This window comes from Lagenorhynchus albirostris, chromosome 16 (assembly GCF_949774975.1).
Source record: "Lagenorhynchus albirostris chromosome 16, mLagAlb1.1, whole genome shotgun sequence".
NCBI classification, from domain to species: Eukaryota; Metazoa; Chordata; class Mammalia; order Artiodactyla; family Delphinidae; genus Lagenorhynchus; species Lagenorhynchus albirostris.
Window position 1 is genome coordinate 56,421,714 of NC_083110.1, and position 26,156 is coordinate 56,447,869.

At 47.5% G+C, this 26,156-nt stretch overlaps 1 protein-coding gene and 1 long non-coding RNA gene across 2 annotated transcripts in view; one reads left to right on the forward strand and one right to left on the reverse strand.

Moving 5' to 3' along the window:
* The window catches only part of LOC132506765 (uncharacterized), a 20,390-nt gene extending 14,767 nt beyond the window's left edge, over nucleotides 1-5,623 (reverse strand). Inside the window, exons 1-2 of the long non-coding RNA XR_009535954.1 lie at nucleotides 4,022-5,623; nucleotides 3,065-3,140 (exon numbers count right to left, since the gene is read on the reverse strand). This is a non-coding gene — a long non-coding RNA (uncharacterized LOC132506765). The remainder of the gene's footprint in view (nucleotides 1-3,064; nucleotides 3,141-4,021) is intronic.
* On the forward strand, nucleotides 4,880-20,305 carry SCD (stearoyl-CoA desaturase). The gene is made up of 6 exons (XM_060125422.1): nucleotides 4,880-5,315; nucleotides 5,839-6,121; nucleotides 9,966-10,096; nucleotides 11,087-11,292; nucleotides 12,763-12,995; nucleotides 16,328-20,305. The coding sequence occupies exons 1-6, from the start codon at nucleotides 5,289-5,291 to the stop codon at nucleotides 16,525-16,527; spliced, it is 1,080 nt and encodes a 359-aa protein (XP_059981405.1). The 5' UTR covers nucleotides 4,880-5,288; the 3' UTR covers nucleotides 16,528-20,305.
* The last annotated feature ends 5,851 nt before the right edge of the window (nucleotides 20,306-26,156 follow it).

Here is a 26,156-nt window from a genome sequence, read left to right on the forward strand (position 1 = left end):
TTGTGTAGCCACTTTAATATTGAAGATAGAAGAAAAAAAGCAACATTTTTGGCATATTATGCTTTCTTATTTCAAGAAAGGTAAAAACGCAACTGAAACACACACAAAAAAGATTTGTGCAGTATATGGAGAAGGTGCTGTGACTGATCGAACATGTCAAAGTGGTTTGTGAAGTTTCATGCTGGAGATTTCTCTCTGGACAATGCTCCACGGTCAGGTAGACCAGTTGATAGTGATCAAATTGAGACATTAATTGAGAGCAATCAATGTTATACCACGCAGGAGATAGCCGACAAACTCAAAATATCCAAATCAAGCGTTGAAAATCACTTGCACCAGCTTGGTTATGTTAATAGCTTTGATGTTTAGGTTCCACATAAATTAAGCAGAAAAAAACCTTCTTGACCGTATTTCTGCATGCGATTCTCTACTGAAACATAATGAAAATGTTCCGTTTTTAAAACAAATTGTGACGGGCAATGAAAAGTGGATACTGTACAATAATATGGAAAGGAAGATATCATGGGGCAAGCGAAATGAACCACCACCAACCACACCAAAGGCCAGTCTTCATCCAAAGAAGGTGATGTTGTGTATATGGTGGGATTGGAAGGGAGTCCTCTATTATGATCTCCTCCCGGAAAACCAAATGATTAATTCCAACAAGTACTGCTCCCAATTAGACCAACTGAAAGTGGCCCTCGATGAAATGCGTCCAGAGTTAGTCAAGAGAAAACACATAATCTTCCATCAGGATAATGCAAGAAGACCACATGTTTCTTTGATGACCAGGCAAAAACTGTTACAGCTTGGCTGGGAAGTTCTGATTCATCTGCAGTATTCACCAGACATTGCAGCTTTGGATTTCCATTTATTTCAGTCTTTACAAAATTCTCTTAATGGAAAAAATTTCAATTCCCTTCAAGCCTGTAAAAGGCACCTGGAACAGTTCTTTGCTCAAAAAGACAAAAAGTTTTAGGAAGATGGAATTATGAAGTTGCCTGGAAAATGGCAGAAGGTAGTGGAACAAAATGGTGAATACGTTGTTCAATAAAGTTCTTGGTGAAAATGAAAAATGTGTCTTTTATTTTTACTTAAAAGCTGCACGAACTCTCTGGCCAACCCAACAGAAACTTTATGGTTGTGGGTTTTACATTTAGCTCTATGACCCCTCTCAAATTAATTTTTATGTGTGGAGTGAGCTAGAGGTTGAGGTTCGTTTATTTTATATGGATATCCAGTTGTCCCAGCAATACTTGTTAAAGAAACTTTCCCCTCCACACTGTATTGACCTGGGACCGTTGTAAAAAGTCAGTTAACCATATATGTTGGTGGATTTCAAAATTTCTAATTTATTTCATTCATCTATTTGTCTCTACTTTTTCTAACTCCACACTCCCTTGAATACTCTAGCCTTATAGTAAGTCCTAATTAAAATAGTTTAATTCCTCCAACTTAATTCCTCCAAGATTGTTTTTGGCTACTCTAGACCCTTTCTGCATTTCCACTTAAATTTTAGAATCAGCTTGTCTACTTCCTCAAAGAAATCTGTTGGATTTTTATAGGGATTAAATTAATCTATAGATCAACATTGAGTCTAACCATCTATGAACACAGTATATCTCAATTTCTATTTTGTCTCCATTTCTTTAAGAATTTTTAAGTTTCTCTCAGCAATGTTTTGTCATTTTCAGTGTAGCTATCCCGCAAATATTTAGTTAGATTTATCCTTTGTATGTGATATTTTTGATGCTATTGTAAACAGTATATTTCAATTTTCATTCTCCAATTGTTTTTAAATAGTATATAGGATGGAATAATTTTTTATATTGACTTTCTATCCTTGACCTTTCTAAAGTCACTTACCGATTTGGGCTTTTTGTGTGTGTGTATTCCGTACATTTTTCATACACAAGTTATGTCTTCTGCAAATAATAACAGTTTTACTTTTTTTTTCCTATCTTTATGCCTTTTATTTCTTTTTCTTGCCCATTATGCTAGCTAGAATTTCTAGTACAATGTTGAATAGAAGTGGTAAGAGATTATATGTTTGCCTGTTCCCCTATTTTAGGGGAAAAATTTTTAAATATTTCACCATTAAGTATAATATTAGCTGCAGCCCTTTTGTAGATGTTCTTGGCTTATAAGACCAGATCCAGGAACACTTGAGAAGGGCTGAAGAAGAGAGAGACTGTTATCTGTGACTTCTTGCTAATGACATCTTATTTACCTAAGAGAGCTAAACAGGGTCTGTTTCTTCTTCATCTCTTGAGTTGAAGAATCAAAACAAAGTTTCAGAAACTGCCATGGTACCCTGTGCCCCTTTTCGTAGGGCAAGATTTATAGGTCCAATTTCCATCTCCCAAGCATACTTTATACTTTCTTATTATATGCTAAAATATCTATCATCTTAATCAATGTATAAATGCAACTGGATATGGATATTAATCACATACTTATTTATAACTTCTAATTTGCCATTGACTTAATACTTCTTGATATCAAAGGCATGCTGGGACTTCCCTGGTGGTCCAGTGGTTAAGACTCTGAGTTTCCAGTGCAGGGGGTGCGGATTCAATCCCTGGTCAAGGAACTAAGATCCCACATGCCATGTGGCGCGGCCAAAAAATGTAAAATAAAAAAGTTAAAGCTCATGCTTTCCCCATAATATTACTCCTACCACACAGCCTTGTTTCATGGGCTGCGGCAAGCTACTGAGGGTTTTAAAGTAATGGGTGACACACTCATAGCCATGTGATATGCCCCAGATGAACTTCAGGGAGGAAGCCCAAGCTAGGGAACCATTCACCTTTCTAGCATAGTTATCAAGAGTGAGATGGGCTCTCCCAAACTCTCTCCTTATCCGGACCTTCCCTAGGCTCCCAAAGGTTCCCCTCTTTGGGACAAGGGTAGCATCTTGTCTTCAGAGAGGAATAAAATATTCCTGTTCTCCATTTTTGTCTTGGCAGACCTCCCCTTCCTTTCTCTGGCAGAAAAATGAATGACCTACCACCTGGCTTACATAATAATACCAGCATTAAGTGATAACAGCAGTAATACCTACCTGAGTCTAAGTGAGGAGGATGGCAGTTTCCAGGGAACTCTGACTTTTCAGCTTGTTCTCTGCTGAAGTCCAGGGTCTGGAGGAAACAGGCAGTTAAAGAGAAAGAAAGCTGGTCTCAATGGTAGAGCCACCTTTGGCCACAATCGAGGGTACACCCCCAAAGAAACCCTGAATCTTCTCCCTTGAAGAATAACCCTGTAGACGGCAGAGGAATTAAGCAAACTGGACATTGCAGGGAGAGCCTGGAGAGGAGCAGCATGTGCATAGACTTCTCTCCCACACACCTGCTGAGGGCTTCGGAGCTGTGACGAGATAGCTGTCCATAACTGAAGACATCTAATCTCATTCAAAACTTTTGTACTAGACAGGGAGCCAGGAGTGGAATAGAGGTGGATGGTGACGGGCCAGGGAGCTGGCCTGACCCCAAGACCAGTGGCCCACTAGGGAGCTCCTTAGCCCTCCTCCCAGGCACCTGGGTGCCTCTCTTCCTGAGAAGTTAGTGGTTGGCACAAAACTCCTCACTTTCTCCTCTTCCCAGAGGAAGGATCCTGGGATAGTATTTGGGGAGGCAGGGGTGTGGCAAAGACTGGGAGAATGCACAGCCTGCCTGGTTCCCAGCTTACTCGCATGGTAAGGCTCCCACAGGCCCAGAAAAGACAGGGCCATGAGGGACAAATGAAGTCAGAACATCTCAGGGACCAAGGATTCTAAGCAGGGATTACGACCTTGGGCTCCATCATTACATTTCTGGGCTCAACTCCTAGCTCCATCACTTACTGGCTGCTGTGACCATAGACAAGTTATTTAATCGCTCCATAGCTCAGTTTTCTCATCCTTAAAAGGGAATAAAGGACTACCCCCCTCACAGGGTCACAAGTAAGGATTAAATGAAATGATTCTTGTGGATTGTCTTGCAGTAATAATTCACTACACGTTAGCTATTCTTGTTCCACTTACAAGTACTTTCTCTTGCTTCTGAGTGAAAGCACATGTCTGGTGCTTCCTGCCTTTCCCCATGAAGGCAATTCCAAAACTACAACCCGACAATCTTAAGAATCTCCAAAACATCCCGCACACGTTCTGGAGGCGTGGGCACAGGGATGGGACAGCTCACTGGTGCCTGGCGGTGAACGTCCCCTGCTGGGCGTGCCCAGTGGCTCAACATCGTGCGCACGTGCAGGTTTACACATCAGTGCATCTATGCGTGCGCGAGGCTGGGGACCCGCGAGTTCAGCAGTCCGGGGTTAGCGCCGCGCCGCTGGTAGGCGGGGCAGAACCATTGTTCCGCCGTGGACCGACCCCCCCACCCCACCGCCTCCGCGCTCGCCACGGAGAGAGGCGGGGCTTCGCTGGGCCCGTGGCCCGCGACCCCGGGCTTGAAAGCAAGTCTCCCCTCCTACGCGTCTCGGCGAGCGGGAAGGCGGGGGTGCAGTTGTGTGTAGTGGTCGCCCGTGTGGCTTCCCCACTCCTCCCCGGGAAACTTCCCCAGTGCCCATCCATTCGCGAAGTGCCCGGGGCCAGTGCTGGGCTGGCACCCACCCCCCGTTCCCCAGTTCCCCGATCGGGTCCTCTCCCTCTTCCAGAGAGGACCCTTCTGAGCGCCTCCTAGGCGGCGGGGTGCCGGGCAGAGGCCCAGCGGCCGGTGGAAGAGAAGCCTAGAAGGAGAAAGGGAGGGGAGGGGGAGTGAGGAGCTCGCGGCAGAGGAAACAGCAGATTGCGCCGAGCCAATGGCAACGGCAGGACGAGGTGGCACCAAATTCCCTTCGGCCAATGACGCGCCAGAGTCTACAGAAGCCCATTAGAATTTCCCCAGGGGCAGGGCCAGAGGCAGGGGCTGCGGCGGCCAAGCCGCGGTGTGTCTGCAGCATCCAATTTTTGCGTCTCCTCCCCTCTCCCGCCCATGCGGATCTCCCACGGTGAGACAACTCTGCTTACTTTGCCCCTTGTTGGCAACGAATAAAAGGGTCTGAGGAAATACGGGACCCGGTCACCCACTGCCAGCTTTAGCCTTTAAATCACCAGCCTGGGGAGATCCACGCACAGCAGGTCGGGTTCCGGACACCGATCCAGCGCGCACCGTGCAGCAAAGGGTTCCGAGCGCAGCGCCGCGGATCGCCGCGCCAAAAGCGGCCTCGGGAACTAACCTACCCTCAGTTCGGGCTGCCCCGAACTCCGCTCCGCAGTCTCAGCCCTGGGAAAGTGATCCCAGCGTCCGAGAGCCCAGATGCCGGCCCACTTGCTGCAGGAGGAGGTGAGCTTCCAAGTAATGGCCCCCAGACCGCGGGTTCGCCGGCGCTGGTCGGGCTTCTAAGTGACTCGGTGGGGGAAGAGAGTTGAGATCTCTGCACACAGCCATCTTTTGCGAGTTGTACTGCCTTCAGTTTGTTGGGAATGGGGATTGTAATTTGGGAACTTAGGTCCCCAACTTTTGTTTTTTAAGCTTAAAGAAAAATCTGGTCGTGCCGGTACTCTCACGTATGTAGGCATGCGGGTTTGCCTTTGTGTGTTCGTTGGGGTGCGAGTGTTTTACTCCTCTTTCCTATTTCCCTTTCACCTTGAGGTTTCACCCCCCTCCCCAATCTCTCTGCACCGTTCCTAGGGACTTCCCTCTCTTCCATCTGGGATAGACCTTGCCCTCAGGTAACGTGGGTGTTGGGGCCAGGTCTGTGCCTATACCCCGCCCTTCTCCCAGCTTGATTAGTGAGTGAAGTGGCCCCTACTACGTCCACGTGTCCTCTCCTCTCTCCTGACCCTCCACTTCCTTTCCCTTCCAGATATCTAGCTCCTACACAACCACCACCACCATCACAGCGCCTCCCTCCAGGCTCCTGCAGAATGGAGGGGGCAAGCTGGAGAAGGCTCCCCTATACTTGGAAGAAGACATCCGCCCTGAAATAAGAGATGACATCTATGACCCAAGCTACCAGGATAAGGAGGGCCCAAATCCCAAGCTTGAGTATGTCTGGAGAAACATCATCCTCATGTCTGTGCTACACTTGGGAGCCCTGTATGGGATCACATGGATCCCCACCTGCAAAATGTACACCTTGCTCTGGGGTAAGAGTTCCCCCTGTCCTCCTGACCCAGTACCCCAGGTTCTCTCCCCTCTTAATAAAGTAGGATCTTACATAGAGCAGAAACTCCAGCCCTTCCAGGCCGAGGTTTTCCTAGCCATTTCTCTTTGGTGTCCTGAGAGGCTGGGTGGGCTGGGAACAGAGCCTAGGGGGTTGGGGATGCAGGAGTGTCAGTTCTGGGCGTCCTTTAATTTGGGTGTTGGGGAGGGACCTCTGAGACCATGGGCCGCAGGTTCTGAAGGAAGCAGAACTGTGCCAGAGTCAGCTTTCCCGGAAAGAGGTTTTCTGCTTCAAGTCTTTAGTTGACTGCTTGTCCCAGCCCTGCCAGCCACGAAGGAATCAAGGTCCCTACCTGGGAGGCATGGGGACATGGGACTAGACTAGTGGCCTTAGAAGGTATATGCTGAGCACAGTCATGGGATAGCGAGAGAAGCTACTCAGGAAGAGTTAGTAGAAGAGGGAGGAACAGAGCGTGGTCATCCACAAAATTATTTTGCCCTGACCCTTGGCCCTGTCAGGCGCCTTAGTCACATAGACAGGTGAAGAAGTCTCCTGAGTAACCCAAGTTACACAGATTTGCTGCTCTGTGACTCCATGTAGGTCTCCAGGGGACTGCACGTGCCACTCAACAAAATGTTCTTAGAATGAGATAAGGTTAAAGAAGTGTTTCATGTCCCATTCCCCACTCATCCTGCTCCAGCCCCCTGAGCCTGGGCAGCCCTGGCATTCAGGCTGCTGCAGTGAGGGAGACAGTCCCCAGTGCATCCCTGCCCTGCCCTTAGCTCAGCTCTTTCAGGAATCCATGGGCTTGGGCACACAGCAGGGCCCTGCCCCCTGCACACACACATGCGCTCTGAGGGCATTTCCACCTCTGCCACCGTAAGTCTGACTTCGGAAGGGGAGAGCAGGGAAGCCTAAAGACCCAGGGGACCCACATTGCCACTCTCTGAGGGGAGTGGGCCAGAACTCCTTCTCCAGGAAGCAACTGTAGGATTTCCAGAGCAGTCCGGGGTGTGCGGCGCTTGCAGACAGCTGCACTCTTGGAGGGGAGTTATGTAGGGCCAGTGGGCAGGTCTCAGCCGAGTCCTCCAGGACCTCTTTAGTCTAAAGGTGCTTTTAGACTAAAGAGGTCCGCGGAGCTTTGTCTTGGGGAATCCTCTTGGTGCCACAGACAGAGAAATGCAACTGGGTAGATCCCCTCTCTCAGTTTTTCCAGATACACACTGGGGACAACAGTACTTTTTTTGAGATTAGAAAGGTAGTGCTCCTTAAGTTACACGTGTGTCATTGCTGGGGCCAGCCACATGCAGATGAAATCTGTTCATCTGCAGACCAGGAAGGGCTCTTATATTTGTGAGGGGAGGGGGACGTCTGTTCTCTAGCCCTTCTGAGAACCCAGCAGAACTTCAGTTTAGAGTGAGGAATCAAGAGCAGGGACGAGGATTCCCCAGGGAGACTGTGGACCCCTCTTTCTACCCCTTCTCCCCAACACAGGAGTCTTCACCAGGTGTTTAGTCACCTGCAAGCCCCTTCCAGCCTCAGGTCTCCCTGTAAGTCTCTCATAAAGTCCAGAGTTTGGCCAGACCGCTGCTGCTCACTCGTCTTCCTGAGCTGCTAGTGCAGTGCAGAATGCTCTCCCCAAACCAGGGCTGTGCCTGCTACCTTTTTGGTGCCCTGCCCGTGGGTGTGTGCTGTGCCTTTGGACAGAGAAGTGTGTCACACGAAGACTGGATAAGTTGTGATGTTTTTACTCCTGTCCCTGGGCCCTGTGGCGGATGGCTTAGCTGACGGAATGACCGATTTGGTAGGGGGATATCAGAACTCTTAAGGAATAAAAGGGGGTTGGGGGGAGGGTCAGAGGGTCCTTCTGAGTTCAGGAGCTTGGCTTCACCTTTTCTTGTTTTATCCCTAAGTACAGTGTTAAATTAGCAGATGGTTGTGATTCCAGCATTTCTCATGACTGAGCAATTTTGAGCGTTGTCTCAGAAGAGCCCTGAGGGAAGGGCTGAAGAGATATCTCTGGCTACACTGAGAGGCCATGGGGCAAAACTTCTCCAGTCTCTTTCTTAGGACTAAAGCTATGAGGTTTTGCTTAACCATCAATTTGGACTTTAATAGAGAATGAATTTCCAACTGGCGCAAGGCCTTCTATTAGATAAGCCTTAGAGAAAAAGGCCCCAGAGGGCTTGGGTGCTTTTCCCAATTCCTTTGTTAATGCAAGGATCTTATGTGCTTTCTGAGTCAACTTGCCAGGGTCTTCGGTGGCATGAAACAACCCCAGTAACTTCCTTGCTTCTGAGCTGAGTGCTTCTTTTGTGCCCAAGGACATTTTTCTTCACCCTTAGTGATTGGCGGGCTGTGGCTCAACTGTCATTTATCCAGGTGCAGGTGCAGGCAAGATACTGCATCTGGGAGGATATTACCACGTGGCCGGAGACCAGCAAATCATAGGGGGCCTTAATATAGCCCAGAGGGACTGTGGGTAGAACTCTCACTGGGACAGACTCTAGCTCCATGGCTCTCCTCCCCGTCCTGTCGGAGGAATACGATAGGGTAGAGGAAGATGGGTGGGGTGGGAGGAGCTTGTTTAGGAAACTGGTATCTATGGCTGAAGAAGAACACAGGACAATTTGTTACAATGTGTGGTGTCTCCAACTGCAACTAAGTTCAGTGGCCACTGAGGATCCATTGTTTCTAGCTGCTTCCCTAGGAATGAAACATTGTCAACAGTCACTGCTCTACCAAGGCCTCAGCCCCTGCCTCCTAGAGTTACTGAACAGAGGAAGGTAGGTATGCCAAGAAACCCGCCTCCCAGTTAGAGGCTCTGTCTGGCACCCCCGGAGCCTGCAGGCCTCCAGGAAGGTGAGGCAGGACAGCATTGGGGTGCTCCACCCACAGCTTTGAGTCCGTGCCGCTATTATCTAGAATTAGCCTTGCCAGAGGGAGTGTGGGCTGGCAGAAGGACATGGCAAAGGCGAGACACAGGAACCTTGTGCCTATCTTGGGGAGGTGGATGGTACACATCCTTGTGTCAGACTTCCGAACATAAACTGCTTATTGACAGAAAATCTAGTTTCAAATCTTGGCTCCATTTCTTACTTGCCATGTGACGATAGATAAACACTTAACTTCTCTGAGCTTCTATTTCTTCAACTGCAAAGTGAGGATATTAAACCCCATTCAGGGTATCCAGTGAATTGGAGAATATAAAATCCTTGGCGAAGCTTAAGACGCTGTGCAGCTATGACTTACATGCAGGGCGAATTTTCCCCTCCTATGGCCACACCACCTGCAAAAAGACTGCAGTGCTTTCGTACCAGCTGGTAAATAGCCCTAGTTCTGAGCCCCCTTAATGTCCCCCAGAACCCAGGGACCCTTGAATTGGTCAGTGCCCAGACCATACTGTCTGTTAAATAATTTAATACTATCCTTGCTTATATGTCTTAAGCGCTGCAGGAGTAGTCTGCGGTCCTTCAAACCTTGGAGAAGGTTAGCAGAAGGTCAGAGGAGATGCGAGCTGGGAAACTGTCCTTCACGAGTGAGAATGCCAAGTGGCTGGGGGGTGAGAGCCCTCTTCTCTGTCCTGCCTTTCTGAAGTTCCTGGGACTCCTAAGCTTATTCCACCTCCTAGGTTGAGAGGATGAGAGGTGATGGTATTTTTCAAGTGATAAAATCAAAGGAGCCTAAGAGATCAAGGTATCCCTGGAGTTCAGGAAAAAGCAGATCCTCACTGGGAGGCTAAAGAACACACAGACTCTGACCTGAGGAGAACATCATGTGAATGCTTTTCCAGATTAATGACTCCCTGCCCTGTCTTCTCCTGGCAGCGTTTTTCTACTATCTGATTAGTGCCCTGGGCGTCACAGCAGGAGCCCATCGCCTGTGGAGTCACCGAAGTTACAAAGCTCGGCTGCCCCTGCGCCTCTTCCTGATCATCGCCAACACGATGGCATTCCAGGTGAGAAGCCAACTGTGCTCAGCTCTTTTTTCCTCACTCTTTATTGACGATCTGGGGGCAGAATGGAGGCGATCAGTGCCTGGAGAGGAGCAGCACCTGGACAGCCACTTCACTTTCTCCTTATAGTCAAGTTCGAGTTCAGTCCTGAAGCCCATAGAACATAAGTTTACTTCTGAGTGACTGGAAAAGGGAAGTAGGAGATAAAAAGGAAATACTCTCAGTGTATAGGGTCATTTTTGATCCTCTGTTATCACAAAGTCTGGCCATTGTGGTCCTTCATAAGTGCATAAGGCAGGAACTGAAGGCAGGAACTGACCCTGGTTTCCCCGGCAGACATTGAACAAGACATTCACTACTTTAATGTCTTAGGATTCCACCACAATGGGGCTGAAGTTAATGTTTCACAGATTCATGAACTCTGTTGTTTTCAGGTAAGAAGATCATACACTTTTATAGTGCTAACGATATGCCTGGCACTATTCTAAGCACTTGTCATAGATTACCTCATTAAACCCTCACAACGATCTTAGGAGGTAGCTGCTATTGTTATCCCCATTTCACAGATGGGGAAATTGTGTCACTGAGGGTTTAGGTCCAACGCTATGGTCCTATGCTGGCCTACCAGGCTGCCTAAGTCAAGTATTGAGGTTTGTTTAAGCAGGAAGTTTATAGCAGAGATAGAATGAAGGGAATTGGAGAGAGGGAACTCACAGTTATTAAGCAGTAGCAGTGGGTAAAGGATAGCATGTAGTGCAAGGCTTAGCTTGGAGTAAGAGGAAAAAACAAGGAAACCCAATTAATCCCCTTCTCCATGGCAATATCCCACGGTTACATAATCATCTCTGCCATAACACTTAATGCCTTGAAGGCTCCCCACGTTGTCCATGTGGGGCAAAAGAAGGAAGAGATTGTGCAGACTCCCCAGCCATTGGAACTCCCCTGAGAGGGTGTCTCTCCTCAGGCCTTCATTCCTCTTCTCTGTTCCTCCAGAATGACGTTTACGAATGGGCCCGAGATCACCGTGCCCACCACAAGTTTTCAGAAACACATGCTGATCCCCACAATTCCCGACGTGGCTTTTTCTTCTCTCACGTGGGTTGGCTGCTTGTGCGCAAACACCCAGAAGTCAAAGAGAAGGGTGGTTTGCTAAACTTATCTGACCTAAAAGCTGAGAAGCTGTTGGTGTTCCAGAGGAGGTGAGTGACATGATGATGGAGCTGGGGACCTGGCACTTGGTGACCCACTTTTTTCTCCTAGGACTTGTTAACATGAACTGAGAAATTTACTGGGTTTCCATATCCCAAATTATAATTTAAAACCCTAATTGTTAATAGCCCACAGGCCCATAGCCATAGCCTGTTGTTGTTTCTTTCTCTCTGAGCTATCTAAACCAATTAAATTCAACAAATGTTTGTTGACCTAGGACGGTCATGGATACAAAGCTGAATGTGTCATGGTCCTTACCTTCAAGGAGTTCATAGCTTATTGGGGAGTGGAGGGATAAGCCAAGTGTCCAAATACCTATGATACGTGGCAAAATATTTTCCATACCCAGGAGAGGCACACAGGGGAGGGAGGTTGCAGAGTGGGGAACATCAGGGAAGGGCTTATGAAGAAAGTAGCTTTGGAATCCACTGATGGATAGAGATTTTCACAGGTGGGGAGGGGGGGACAGTGCAAACAGAAAGAATGAGCTGAAGTGTGTTCCAGCAACAGAGTCCTTTGAAGTGCAGGGTGTGGTAGGAAATAAGGCTAGAAAGGGAAACCGATGCCATTGTTGTGGAGTATTAAAAGCAGATGAGGTTTACTTTAACCCAGGCAATAGGAAACCATGAAAAGTCTTTTGAGCCGGAATGTGGCATGGTTGGAGGTGTGCTTTAGAAAGGTCACTCTGGGGTTAGGTGAAAGAAGGCCTTGAGCTAAAGAGGTGGGAAGCAGGGCCACAGGTGGGGAGGTAGTGGGGATCCGTGCAGGGAAGTGGTGGTAGGAGTGGAGAGGAGTTGGAAGCAGGGGTTATTAATGATACAAGAGGATCAGACTTGACTGCTGAAGGGGTGTAGGAAACCAGCTCCCTTGGAATGTCAATGGCCTGCTGTACATTTGGGAGAATGAAGAATGGGACAGGGCCTCCAGAGGGACAGACCTGCAGGCATCTAGGACATTTGGAGTGCCTCTCTGAGGGAAAAGAAGAGGAAGGATGAGAAGGATTCCTGGCTAGCAGGAGATGGAGGCAAGATACTAAACATAGATTCTGCCAAGAGCATTGACAAAGAGAAAGGAAGCCCAAAGGCAGAATGGAAAAACCCGGGAAGGAGAACTCAGTCTGTAACTTGGACCCCACCTGTTTTACCAAAGTGGTATTATGCTGTAGTGAGAGAGCAATGGATTTAGAGTCAGGAGACAAAGCATTCCAATCCTTGCTCCACCAGTTCCTGGTGGTGTGACCCTAGAAAAGTCATTTAACCCCTCATTACCTCATCTAAGAAGTATGATAATAACACAACATTCTCAGAAGATTTCCCACCCCACTCCCTCTTACTCTGTTTCCTGCCACATTGTGCTCACAATGTAGAAAGAAAGAGACAGCCCAACCGTGTAAGAATAGAAAATCAGGTAGGTCTCAGAGTCCTCTCTCCACTGACCGGGCGTGTGATCTCTCAATGTAGGTACTACAAACCCGCTGTCCTGTTGATGTGCTTCATCCTGCCCACACTCGTGCCCTGGTACTGCTGGGGTGAAACTTTTCCACACAGCCTGTTAGTCGCCACCTTCTTGCGTTATGCCGTTGTGCTCAATGCCACCTGGCTGGTGAACAGTGCTGCCCACCTGTATGGATACCGCCCTTATGACAAGACCATTAACCCCCGAGAGAATCTCCTGGTTTCACTGGGAGCTGTAGGTAAGTCACATCTAGTGGTCTGCAGCTTAGAGTATTAGGCTAGGAGCCAGAAAAACCAGATTCACCTGTTTTATGACCCCTCTCTGTCTTTACACTATAAAACTAAGGGGCAGTATTAAAAATCCTTGAGAATTAAGCAGCAAGTCCTATGTAAAGAGAACAGGGTGAGGGACTTCCCTGGTGGCGCAGTGGTTAAGAACTCGCCTGCCAATGCAGAGGACACGGGTTAGAGCCCTGGTCGGGGAAGATCCCACATGCCACGGAGCAACTAAGCACGTGTGCCACAACTACTGAGCCCACGCACCTAGAGGCCGTGCTCCGCAACAAGAGAAGCCACTGCAATGAGAAGCCTGTGCGCTGCAACAAAGAGTAGCCCCCTGCTCGTCGCAACTAGAGAAAGCCCACACACAGCAACGAAGACCCAACACAGCCAAAACTAAATAAATAAATGAGAAAAGGGTGAAAAATAACAATGCCTTTGATTCCAGGTTCCAGCACAATCCCCAAATGCTATGCATGATGATCCCCTTTGGGTTGCCCTTGTTCCAGTCATCTCTGATCTGGGTGGCTGTAAGCCTAGTGTTTTATATTTAGACGTGCTGTACAACATGTAGAACAAATAGTTGTCATTTAATTCAATAAGCTCTCTTCTGTCACCTTGCTATTTTCAGAGAGGCCATACTTGAAGTGTATTTCATGCCTTATTGCTTGGTGATGCCAGTATGAAGGACATCAAAGCGACTGTTGGTGGCCCTTTATCACCACCTACCATTCTCATCTCTTGTCCTTTATTTTTCTCTCTTCTGCTCCTCTTCTGTGCTGGGAGCACTCCCTCCCCTCAACGTGGCTTAGGGAACTCCCAGTAAAGCAGTTAGTTTGATCACAAGTACCTGCTCACTGATCTAATGCTGATTATTCAAGAATTTATTCATACCATTCCAGTTCCAATAGCCAGAGTCTAAGACAACAGGGTTCTACAATCTGTCTCCATTTTTTTTTTTTTTTGTCCGTCACTCTTTTCAACTAAATATAGACCTTGACTAAGGCCTGGAATTAGATTTCCTTAAGCAGACCCCATGGCCTCTTCCACACCAGTCATCAGTACTGTTGGTCATTCAGCATATCGAGGCAACCTCCCTGCTCCACACATTTACGTACACCATGGCCTAGCCTTCGTTTTGTTCTCTTTAAAACCTTCCTTTATATTCTCAACCCTGACCATCTTTTTTTACTATCTGCACTAAAGACATTTTTTCATCTCTTTTTAACTTTCATGCACCTTCCCCCTCCTTTCAGACACCTTGTACTGTTGTCCACGTTCTTACTCTGAACCATGTTTGAAATCAATCATACAGGCTATTTTCATAGAAAATTAATGAACGTTATGGAAGTTTCTGGAATGAGATGGGTCCTGTCCTGCAAACAGATCTGTCTTCCCCAGCCCCAGCCTCTATGACCACCCATTCAAAGTGGCTGCCAGTAGCTTACTTTGTCTCTTATCATTCCTCCATACCTGCTCTCCCCGCTTATCACCTCACCCTTTGTTCTCCAGTAGCCTGCTGCCCTGCCGTTCTAATCTTTTTCTTCTTGAATTACCTCCCCCGCAGTCACATGCTCATCTTCTCTCTGCTAAAGCTGGCCTCACCCCTTGAGCCTCTCATGGGCTGTATCTTGCTGCCCCAGTTGCAAAGTCTCGTCCTTTTTTCGCCCACTGACCTTCCTCCTCTTCTTTTCCTCCCTTGGCAACGTGCGTGTGTCTGATTCAGTTTAAATCTGATGTGTGGGCCTGGCTAGTGCTTATACAGAGCCTAGCTGCAAAGTCGTTTATGGAAATTAGTAATCCTCCATCAGTACCTTTAGCCTTGGGGTTTTCCTACCCTCCTACTCACTTCACACTGGATAAACTGATGATCCGCACTGTGGATAGTCAGAGAAAGGACGTACCTTGAGGTGATGCCCTGGATGGTGTCTTTCCCATCGCAGGACTTCCTTCCTTTTTGGTTATTAATGCCATTATTACTCTACTGGGGCTCTTTCATCTTCAAGGGCTCAGCACACTCTTTTACTAGCTATTCTTTTTTTTTTTTTTAATTTATTTTTGGCTGTGTTGGGTCTTTGTCGCTGCGCGCGGGCTTTCTCTAGTTGCGGCGAGTGGGGGCTACTCTTCGTTGCAGTGCGTGGGCTTCTCATTGTGGTGGCTTCTCTTGTTGCGGAGGAGCGCGGGCTCTAGGTGCCTGGGCTTCAGTAGTTGTGGCACGCGGGCTTCAGTGGTTGTGGCTCAGGGGCTCTAGAGCGCAGGCTCAGTAGTTGTGATGCACGGGCTTAGTTGCTCCGTGGCATGTGGGATCTTCCCAGACCAGGGCTTGAACCCGTGTCCCGTGCATTGGCAGGCGGATTCTTAACCACTGCGCCACCAGGGAAGTCCCTATTAGCTCTTCTTTACCCAGCTTTACCCCAGCCTCATAAGGGTCGGTATTGTTATTGTTGAATGAGGTTCAGAAAGAAGATCCTGCCGCGGATTAGAGAACTCTCTGTCTGTGGAGTTTCCACAGCTTGATGCATTACAGAAATTATCCCGAATCCAGAATCTCTTTGATTTTCCTCTATCCAGCAAAGTGAACTGCTCATCTCAGAATCTTAGAGGGACTACCTAAGCCTTTTGATTCTTATTCCCTCAGAGAGCTTCTGTTTTATCAGCTTCACCCACACACCAGGGTCAGAGCTCAAAGAATTAGAAGCCAGAGCAGTCTACTCTGAACCAGTGGAGGCTGAGGAACTTGGGCCCATGGGCTGGGCCTTCTTTCTTCTGACTTGACTGTTGCTGCCCAATTCTGTTGGTACCTTCCACCCTTGGAGAGAGTACCCATGCAGTGGGGAAAGGTGTACTCCTTTGCTCACCTTTGTAAGAAACACAGCAAAGGTTCTTCATTCTGGACTCTCTCCTCTCCCCACCCTAACACATGCACATCCACACAGAGCCTTTAGGGTCTCATACCAATATTTAGGGAAGCTCTGGAATTTTCCAGTCTAAAATCCACTCCCAGTGATAGAAGTTTCTCTCAAATCACCTTATCCTCTCAGAAACTGCCCGTCCTCCTCCCACAAAGGCTCCCAGAGAGCCATGGTGACCAGGGTCTCCCCAGTCATTTCTTAAGATGCCTCTGAGGGAATCTGTTGGGTTCAGAGTTTAAAAGACTGGATTCGTCCATTCATTCATTCAACAGCGGCAGGTTTCTACTACGTTTGAGGTACTCCGCCAGGGAACCGGAGTGCCAAGATCAAGAAGCCAGCAATCCAGCGTAGCCCCATAACTCTTCTCTGCTTTGTTCCAGGTGAGGGCTTCCACAACTACCACCACTCCTTTCCCTATGACTACTCTGCCAGTGAATACCGCTGGCACATCAACTTTACCACATTCTTCATCGATTGCATGGCTGCCATCGGTCTGGCTTATGACCGAAAGAAAGTATCCAAGGCTGCCGTCTTGGCCAGGATTAAAAGAACTGGAGATGAAAGCTACAAGAGTGGCTGAATTTGGGGTCCCTCGGTTTCCTTTTCCAAAAGCCAGCTGGGCAGAGGTTTAATGTTCTGTTTATTAACTACTGAATAATGCTACCAGGATGCTAAAGATGATGACGTTAACCCATTCCAGTACAGTATTCTTTTAAATTTTCTTTTAAAATTGAAAGCCAACAACTCTGCCTTTATGATGCTAAGCTCATGTTCTTATTTCTTTTCTTTTCTTCTTTCTCTTCTAGTCCCATTATCCTTCCCTTTGTTTTGTTCCTATCACCTTCCTTTCTCTTCCCCCTCAATGCCCCCCAGGCAAGCAGCTGGTCAGTCATTGGTGGGTTTCCAGCTTCCAAAGCCTAGACAACCTTTCTAGGGTCCAAAACTAGTGGTCTTTGCCCCAGATAACCCTTTCCTTGAGCTGTCCTGAGCTTTAAGGTGGGTGGCTCAAGCTAGAGATATGACAAAATCTTCTGGGAAGGCCCCCAGTTAGCTTCAGCTTAGGCTTTTGCTATATGAAATGGAAAAATAACTTTATTGGCACAAAGCTTTGAAAGCAGGTAAATTGTCAGGGGAGAGAGTTAGCATGCATGATATGATTGATAAGTAAGGATGAGTTGAAGTGGGAAACAAGGCAGGGAGCTCCTGCTGTGATCTGACACCCAGCTGCCTGCCCACCACCCAGCATGCTTCCTTTCTCTCCTGACTCTGACTGGGGAATGGCCGTGGAGCTTGGCAATGCTAGAACTCAAAAGCAAATCTCAATGTCCCAATCTACTTTAGGCTGAGGATAAAGAAGAAGCATTTAGTTTATGGTAAAAGTGGTCTCTGCCGGGGAAGGATTTTTTTTCTTTCTTTCAGGACAGGAAGATTTCTTATTCCAGATAACAAGAAATCTTGAGGGTTGGTTGTTTCCAGAATTGGTGATTCCAGCAGCTCATGGAATCGTCAAAATTCTTTCATCTTTCTGCTGTGCCATCTTTGGTATATTGGTCAGCTCCCCTCATAGTAATAAGGTGGCTTCAGCATTTTGAGACATCCAAAAAAGATGTGTTGGTGGTACAGTGGTGAGCACAGCTGCCTCCCAAAAAAGAAAGGATTTTCGGAGGTGGAGTTGGGTCAAACATAGAGCTGTATGTCCATGGGTACTTTGCTTGGAATATTAAAATAATCCTTTTAGAGTATCTCCCTCTGAAGGAGAGTGGGGCTTGAAGAAGAGGAAGAATTAGGCGGGTTGTCTCCTTTCCTCTCGCTGCTGGACAGGAGATGGAGAGGTTGAGGGGCAGGGTCTGTAGGCAGTTCCTAAGAGGGAACATTACAAAAGAAGGGCTCTGAGAACACATTGCTGGGGGATTTGGAAGGTTACTGAGTAAGTTATTGGGTGTCCTAATATGGAAGCTGGTTATACAAACAAGTTAGATGTTGGGTTCATTTCATTAATTTCAATTTCTCCTTGGACTGAGAAAGAACTAGAAGGCTTCTCCCCACAGTGTTGAACCCTTTCACTCTTCCTTCTCTGTTAACTTCTAGCCTAAAGTATAGGACTGCTTGGGGGGTGGGGTAGGAATCTCTTAACTACCCTGACTATGGATTCCTGGCTCTGCCCTGTCTGTCCATTTTCTCCTGCCAGTTCTATCTCCTCCCCAATGTTTTCTTCTTTCTCTGGATAGGCAAGCCTCCTTTGTGTGTATTCAGAGGCAGTGATGGCTACTGTGGTCCAGGCAGCTCCCTCTCCTACAGACAGTATGCTCAGGGTAGCTGAACCACTGTTTCTCTTTATAAAGTTGAACGAGCTGCCACTTTCACTTGGCCTCCAGAGTCTCCACCTACACCCTTGTGCTTCCCCACCACACTGATGACTCAAGACAAGGCTAGCAAACCCCGCTGGAGACATCCTGGGCACAGGCATTCTCTCTCGTGAGGCACAGCCAAGCCACATGCTCATGTTGTGCCAGTGAGCCAGCCATGGAGCAAAAGAGCGTTTGTTTTTAGTCTCCAGTGTCTGGTCAGAACCAGAGAGGATGCTGGATGCCTCCTGCTTACTCAGTAAGCCTGCCCAGCCTGAGTCAGTGCTCCCAGCTGACAGTGCAAGGCTTGCAGAAGTAGGAGGAGCCAAGTCTTCACTGGGAAGCACAAGAAGCAAAGGCAAGTTCCAAAGTGCCTCACTCCAAAGGAGGCCCCGGCCCCTGGAGCCAGGGTATACAGCAAAGCTTTGGCCGAGACTTGGGATGTGAGACGCCATGAACTTTGTTGAACAGTGTCTCTGTTCAGCAAACTAACCAGCATTCCCTACAACACAGCCTAGGGCAGACAATAGTATAGAGGAGTTCTGAAGAAACATCAGTGTCTGAGAACCTTGGGCCACTCCTGTCCCTGTAACCTCAGTCGTCAATGCAGAAGCCTGGCTTTACTCTGTTAAGATTGGAAATGTACAGTACCAAATGCTCTGTCCACTGTTGAGCCCCAAGGATGGAAGGGAGGAGAGCATTTCTTTCTGTATTAATTGAATAGATGGAGGCCACAGGGGTTGGGCTGGACTAAAGGCAACCTTGTCTTTTGAGCTGTTCCTCTCAGTAGAAAAAAAATCTAATGGAAGATCACTGTAGTTTAGATCCACTGACCCAAGTACCTACCCCTTGGAAATGCCTGTGGGGTAGTTTTAATTCCACAGGTCATCAGAGGCCTGCTTTACACCTGATGATCAAAACCAACTTTTATCTTTCTATTCTAATTGTGTTCGATGGACCTGATCTATACCATGACCCTACACAGACTGGATGGGGTCCAGTTTCTAACAGGCCTTGCTTTGTGGGCGTGCTGACAACTTATCTGGGTGCCTTACATCTTTTTTAATCAGTGTTGCATCTGAGCCTGCTCTGCTTCCTCCCTGCTCCCTCTGTGGAGTTCTTTTGCACCTGAGAGCCTGCAGAAGTGGCTAGTAGAAAAGGGGGCCTGGCTGGAGAATTATCAGTATAGCTGTTTGCAGGATTCCCTTCTGGACTTTGTTTTGGAAACTTTCCTTAGGGCTGTTTTTATTAATTGCCCACATATGATGGAGGGTGGAAGGAATTTGAATGTATTTGACTTATAATTTTTTTTTAATATTAAAAGATGGTTGTAGCATTTAAAATGGAAACTTTTTCTCCTAGTTAGCTAGTATCCTGAGTGTATTCTCTGTAAGTGTAGCTCAAATGGGTCAGCGTGAAAAGTTAAAGAAAGCACGATGTCAAGGTTACACGGGTGGTTAAGGCCAGGGCCTCTCCTACCACTGTGCCACAGACTTGCTGTGTGACCCTGGGCAAGTCATTTAACTATAATGTGCCTCGGTTTTCCTTCTGTTAAAATGAGATAATAATACTGACCTACCTCAAAGGGCAGTTTTGAGGCGTGACTAATGCTTTTTATAAAGCATTTTGGGATCCTTCAGCAAAGGAATTCTCTTAAGTCCTGAGTATTTTTATAGTAGCAGTATCCACCGTGAACTGTGTCCACCATGAACCACGTGTCCTGGATGCTATCATGGATCTATATGGTTCTCTCTGAGAGATTGAATAAACCCATTAGATAAGTGGTGGATAACTAGCCAGACAAAAATCTGAGAATGCATAAACTCGTTGCCATGGAAACATACACAGGATACCTTTTCCTTGATTGGGTGGGATTTTTCCCTTTTTATGTGGGATAGTAGTTATTTGTGACCTGAGAATAATTTTGGAATAATTTCTATTAATATCAACTCTGAAGCTAGTTGTACTGATCTGAGATTGTGTTTGTTCCTAATAAAAGTGAAGTGAATCTGATTGCCCTGTGTTTGAGAGTTTTTTTGGCTGTGATTCAGTCTCTTGGGATTTATTCACCACCCTATTTATGTCCTGTTCCTACATCTTTAAGAGTAAAAAAGAAGTACAAGAAGCCACAATGGTTGACTCATATCCCAGTAACTCGCCCTGCCCTCCTGCCCTCCCTAGGGGTAACTTTAGGTTAAACTCAGCCTTAGCAACAGGAAGCCGGTAGTCTGCTGCCATGAGAGCTAACACATTAACACCAGCTGGCACTTTGGGCCTGGGGAAATGTCAGGACTCCTGTGTGTCCCATGGTCACATGGACCCAAAACAGAGATGCTAAGAGAGGAAGGGAGCAGCAGGAGGCACTCTGGAAAGCAGTCCTGTGCCTGGCAACCCAGGCTGGGCCATCCAGGTCATTCCTCTGAAATGTAGTCCCTCCCGCTAATAGAGTAGCTTCCTGAAAATGCTGATTAACAACAGCAGGAAGACAGGAAAAACAATCCCAGGGAAGCCTTGTAAATTCTTGGGGTAGAGAGGGCTTCATGATCATTAGGTGGAAAAGGCTTTAGCTTTTACTACCTTATCTGAGAATCTTCAGGTGGAAAAGAGAAGAACTTTTTACAGTTTGAAGAAGTTCCATTTTTCAACAGAAGCCACCTGGACAATGCCTGGGCTTCTAAGCATTCCACAGAACCAGCCCCCCTCACTTTCTAATGTGAGGTTACCCTCACCTTGGACAATAAGCAAGACTCTCAGAGTGATTCTGAGCATCCAACACCAAGTCTATATTCATTGAGGCCTTGCCAGACCTTAATAGGTTGACGGTGGCACGTGCTTAATATCTGGCCTTCCACCCCTTTCCCTCTATTTTGTTTAAAATGTTCAGGCTGGACCATTTTTTCTGTTGTTCTATAATTGCACTGTTCCTTCCAAGTCTCTCCTTGGTCTTTGGAGACAAAGACACAAGCCACATGAGAAAGGACAGCTGCTGTAAACCATAGCAAGTCTACATGATACACTTGCGATACCAGATTGCTTGGAAAAATCCATATATGTACCGTGTTCTACATTAGATAGAGGGATTGAGGCCAGGCATCAACAGAACCCCCACAACCTTCTGATGCAGGAAATCCAACTTCTGAGTCCACCAGACCCGTGGACGCAGTGATAACATTCACAATAGCCAGGCGCTGTGGTGAGTGCTGCACAGTGCATTATCTCACTGTATGGAAAGCAGATGCTATTATTACCCCAGTTTTACTGATGAGGGAACTGAATTCACTGGGAGAGAAAATACACTGTGAGGGAGTGAGCCACGATGCTGTGATCCAGCTCCAGAACTTTGCTCATTAACTGCTCTCCGTATGGGTGTGAAGTAGATGACAAATTAGATAAACCCGGAGTGCATAAGTCTCCTATATGCAAGTAGATGCCCAGTGATATTCACTTATACTCAGAGGCAAAGCCTGGCTGCAACGGCAGGGAGCTTAATTTATTCAGTCAAATTGCAGACACATCCTCTGATCCAGAAGAACCCACTCACTCCCCTCGTGACCTGTTGTAACATTCAACCACCCATGAGTTTTAAGCTCTCAGACCATAGAAGCATAGCTGACATTTCCTCTATACTTACGCAAACCATACTCCACCCTACTGTCACGTTGTTTTGAAATCCTTAAGGGCATCTTCTCTTAGAAATGTCTCCTGCACCTGAACAATCAGTGCTTGATAAAATTATTGAAAGATCTCATGTCTTGTGAATTCTGTCTCTGCGACAAACTGTGTGAAGTGTCACAGGGAGTGGGGTTGCATTCTGTGACCTATAGTAACTTACTAAGCCGCGGGCACAGTGCTGATTCTTGCGTGCTGACTCTGGGGCAAATGCCACAGGCCTTAATTGCAGGTTCCAAGCAGCTGAGATTCTATACTGGGGTTGCTAGAGGCACAGCCTTCCCCTTTTCGGGACCCGGGCCTGCCCCTCCCCCGCCCGGGCCTGCCCTGCCTGCTGCACCCAGGCCACAGAGAGCTCACAAAGCCCAAGTGTCTGCTGTGCTGACTCACGCAGCGCTTCTGCTTCCAAGCTAGGATTGTCTCGAGGGGCCCGAGGGGCCCTCTCCTGCTGGCCCTCTCCCGTAGGAGCAGGGAGCAGCCAGGGTCAGGCCAGGCTTTAGAACTTTGTGACCAACCAGAGGAAAGGGAAAGTGAAAGGGCAGATTGCTCCTCACCACAGTCGGGATCCTCAGAGAATTCTGAACAGCAGTAAGGACTCACCCTTCGGTCTTTGTATTTGTTTGTTTCATATACATATGTTTTAAGTAAAATTCACATACCATAAAATTAGCCGTTTTAAAGTGAACAATCTGGTGACATTTTAGTCCATTTACAACGTTGTGCAATCGCCACCTCTATCCAGTTCCGAAAACGTTCTATCACCCCAAAAGAAGACTTTGTACTTGTTCCACAGCCACTCGCCAACTCCCCGCTCCCGCCAGGCCCTGGCAACCACCAGTCCGCTTTCTGTCTCTACGGATCTACCTATTCAGGATATTTCATATAAATGGAATCCTGCAATACGTGACCTTCTGCGTCTGGCTTCCTCCTCGCAGCATAATGCTTTCAAGGGTCATCCACCCTGTAGCATGTATCACTACATCATTTCTTTTTATTGCCAAATAATATACCATTGCATAAATATATCACAACTGGTTTCTCTCTATTCATCGTTGATGAATATTTGAGTTGCTTCCACCTTTTGACTATTGGAATAGTGTTGCTATGAACACTTGTGTATTAAGTAGTTGAGTACCTGTTTTCAATTCATTTGGGTTTATACCTAAGAGTGGAATTGCTAGGTTATACGGCAATTCCACATTTAACTCTTTGTGGCACCACCAAACTGTTTTCCACAGTGGCTGCAGCATTCCCCACCAGCAATGTTATTCTTTTTCTAAAAAATTTTTTAAAATAAATTTATTTATTATATTATTTTGGCCGCGTTGGGTCTTCGTTGCTGCACGCGGGCTTTCTTTAATTGCGGTGAGCGGGGGCTACTCTTCGTTGCGGTGGGTGGGCTTCTCATTGCAGTGGCATGGGCTCTAGGCACTCGGGCTTCAGTAGTTGTGGCATGCGGCTCAGTAGTTGTGGCTCGCGGGTTCTAGAGCGCAGGTTCAGTAGCTGTGGTGCACAGGCTTAGTTGCTCTGTGGCGTGTAGGATCTTCCCAGACCAGGTCTCGAACCCGTGTCCCCTGCATTGGCAGGAGGATTCTTAACCACGACGCCACCAAGGCAGTCCTCACCCTTTATTCTTAACATGTACACATTTGTTCCTTTCCTGCTCCCTACTTCCAAGAAAGCCTGTCCCAACAGACTTCCCTTTCCTCTGGAGTAGAGGGGAGGAGAAGCTGCACCTCTAGTAGAAAGACGATCAACGCACAAACCTGGGCAGCAGGATCCCCTCTGGCCTTATGCTCTGCCTCTGCTCTTGCCTTTTCAACAAACAGGATTCTGTGACCAGGAAACAGAGGAGGGCAGGCTTCCATCTCCCTGTGGCACACCACCACAGCCATTTATGTTACCCCATAAAACAACCCTCCTAGCGCCCTCCAACACCTCCGTCCCCACACAGAACATTCCATTAACCTGTCTTAAACAGTCAAAGCTGAGAGCAGAAAGGAAGCAGCTCTGTGTGGAAGCTGCCAGCCCTGGCTCAGACCTGCAAGCGAGTGTTTTAACTCTCAGCTCAAGCTTAAGATCTCCGAAGATACAAGCCCTAGCCTTGTCCTGCCCAGCCCCCCTGCTAAAGGGCCTGCCTGTCTGGGCCTGTCAGGGCGCAGACGTGAATGGAGAGGAAGAGCCTCCCTCTCCACCCGCTCTCATCGGGGTTACTGCCGGTCACAGAGCTATTTACATTTACAACAGCCCAACAGCGCCTGATCAACCCGGAGCCAATCAGCAGCCCCCAAGCTTGTCTGACTCAGTCTGCGCCAATCAGGACGTGCTATCCTTATAGCCTCTCTCTCTTTGAATCACAGGACGACTGCCGCCCTTTTTGGGGAGGGGAGCCTGACTCAGAGCTCAGCCTCTGCTAGCCCTCAGTTTGCCATTCGCTGAAATGGGGAAAATACTGAAATACCATTCACCTGGGAAGACATCTGCACTATAGAATTCTAGGAGAGTTTTACATAGGAATGGAGAACACTGTGCTTTCCTTCCCAACACAGAATCCAGTGCTTCTCTGCTGCGAAAAAATGTAGAGAGACTTTCTCCTCCCTCACTGCCAGCCCCTCCCTAACTCAGGATTATCAATATGGGCTCTTAATCCATGATTGACTTTGAGGCAGTGCGAGACCTTGCTGACCACGACAGGCCAGTAGGCAGAGCTAATTTTTATTCTCATCTGCAATAGAGCAAACACCTGTCATGTAAGAGGCAGCGAGCAAAGAATCAGCAAAACAGACTAAAGACTGGATAGTCACAGGGTAGAGCAGAAGCAGGAATGTGTTCAGAGCGGTCAGGGCTGAGGTAACAGGAGCCTGCAGGAGGAGTGGGTGAGTGCGAGCGCAACGTGGAGAGAAGCCTTGAAAGCCTGCCTGGAGAGTTCAGACTTGCTTTTGTGATCGCTAGGGAGCCGTCAGTTATTTTGAAGCGGGAGAGGAAAATAATCTCCGTCTTTCAGAAAAGTTAACTCTGATGTTTCAGAACGTTGACATAAGGAGCAGATCAAAGAAGGACGAGGTTATGGCTGGAAGATCAGTTAGGAGGTCATGAGACCAGAAAACTAGGATAGTAACCGTCAAATGGAAAGGAAGGGCACGGGTTGAGAGGTATTTTGGAGTCAAATCACTAGCACTTAATTGATTGGATATGTGAGATGAGCGGGGAGAGGAGTCAGAAATGACTTTGAGGTTTCACTCCTGTGTGACTAGAAGGGAAGCACCTGCACTAACTGAAATAGTTTTTTAAAAATAGAAGCAGGGCTTCCCTGGTGGCGCAGTGGTTAAGAGTCCGCCTGCCGATGCAGGGGACACGGGTTCGTGCCCCGGTGCGGGAAGATCCCACATGCCACGGAGCGGCTGGGCCCGTGAGCCATGGCCGCTGAGCCTGCGTGTCCGGAGCTCCGCAACGGGACAGGCCACAACGGTGAGAGGCCCGCATACCGCAAAAAAAAAAAAAAAAAAAAAAAAAAATCTTGGTGTTTAGTAGAGAGATAAAGATGAGATCCAAAAGGTTTATAGTGAAACTGAAACAGGAGGGAAGGGAGCAGGGCACAACCTTTGAAAGAATAACATACCCCCGAGGACATGACATAAATTGATTAAAACCAAATTGGTCCAAGATGTTGGACAAGTCGACTTCCACTAAACCTTGAGCCTCAGTATACACTCACTGTAACACATCAGCAAGCTAAATGACACACCCACAGGCGCCCTGACAGTTCCAAAGATCCATAAGGATCAAAAAGTGGGCAGTGGCGCAATTTCTGGAAATCCCCGTCCCTTCCCCCCCAAATAGTTGGAACACTCCTCTCACTCATTAGGCTATGAAATTACCCACCCCTATAAAAACTGACAACCCCAGTACCCTGGTGCCTTTCTCACCTTCTGAGATGGCTCACACTCTGTGGAGTGTGCTTCTCTCTAAATAAATCCACTTCTTACCTATCACTTTGTCTCTCACTGAATTCTTTCTGTGATGAGATATCAAGAACCTGAGCTTCCTTTAGTCCTGAAACCAGGTGTGTGATCTCAGTCGGAAGATTGTGGGCTTTGGCTGGGTTTGAGTCCCGGAACATGGGTTCAAGTCCCAATATGAGGTGCACGGTTTCAAAATTAGGGAGAAAATTGATCACCTGGGAAAGGATTACAGA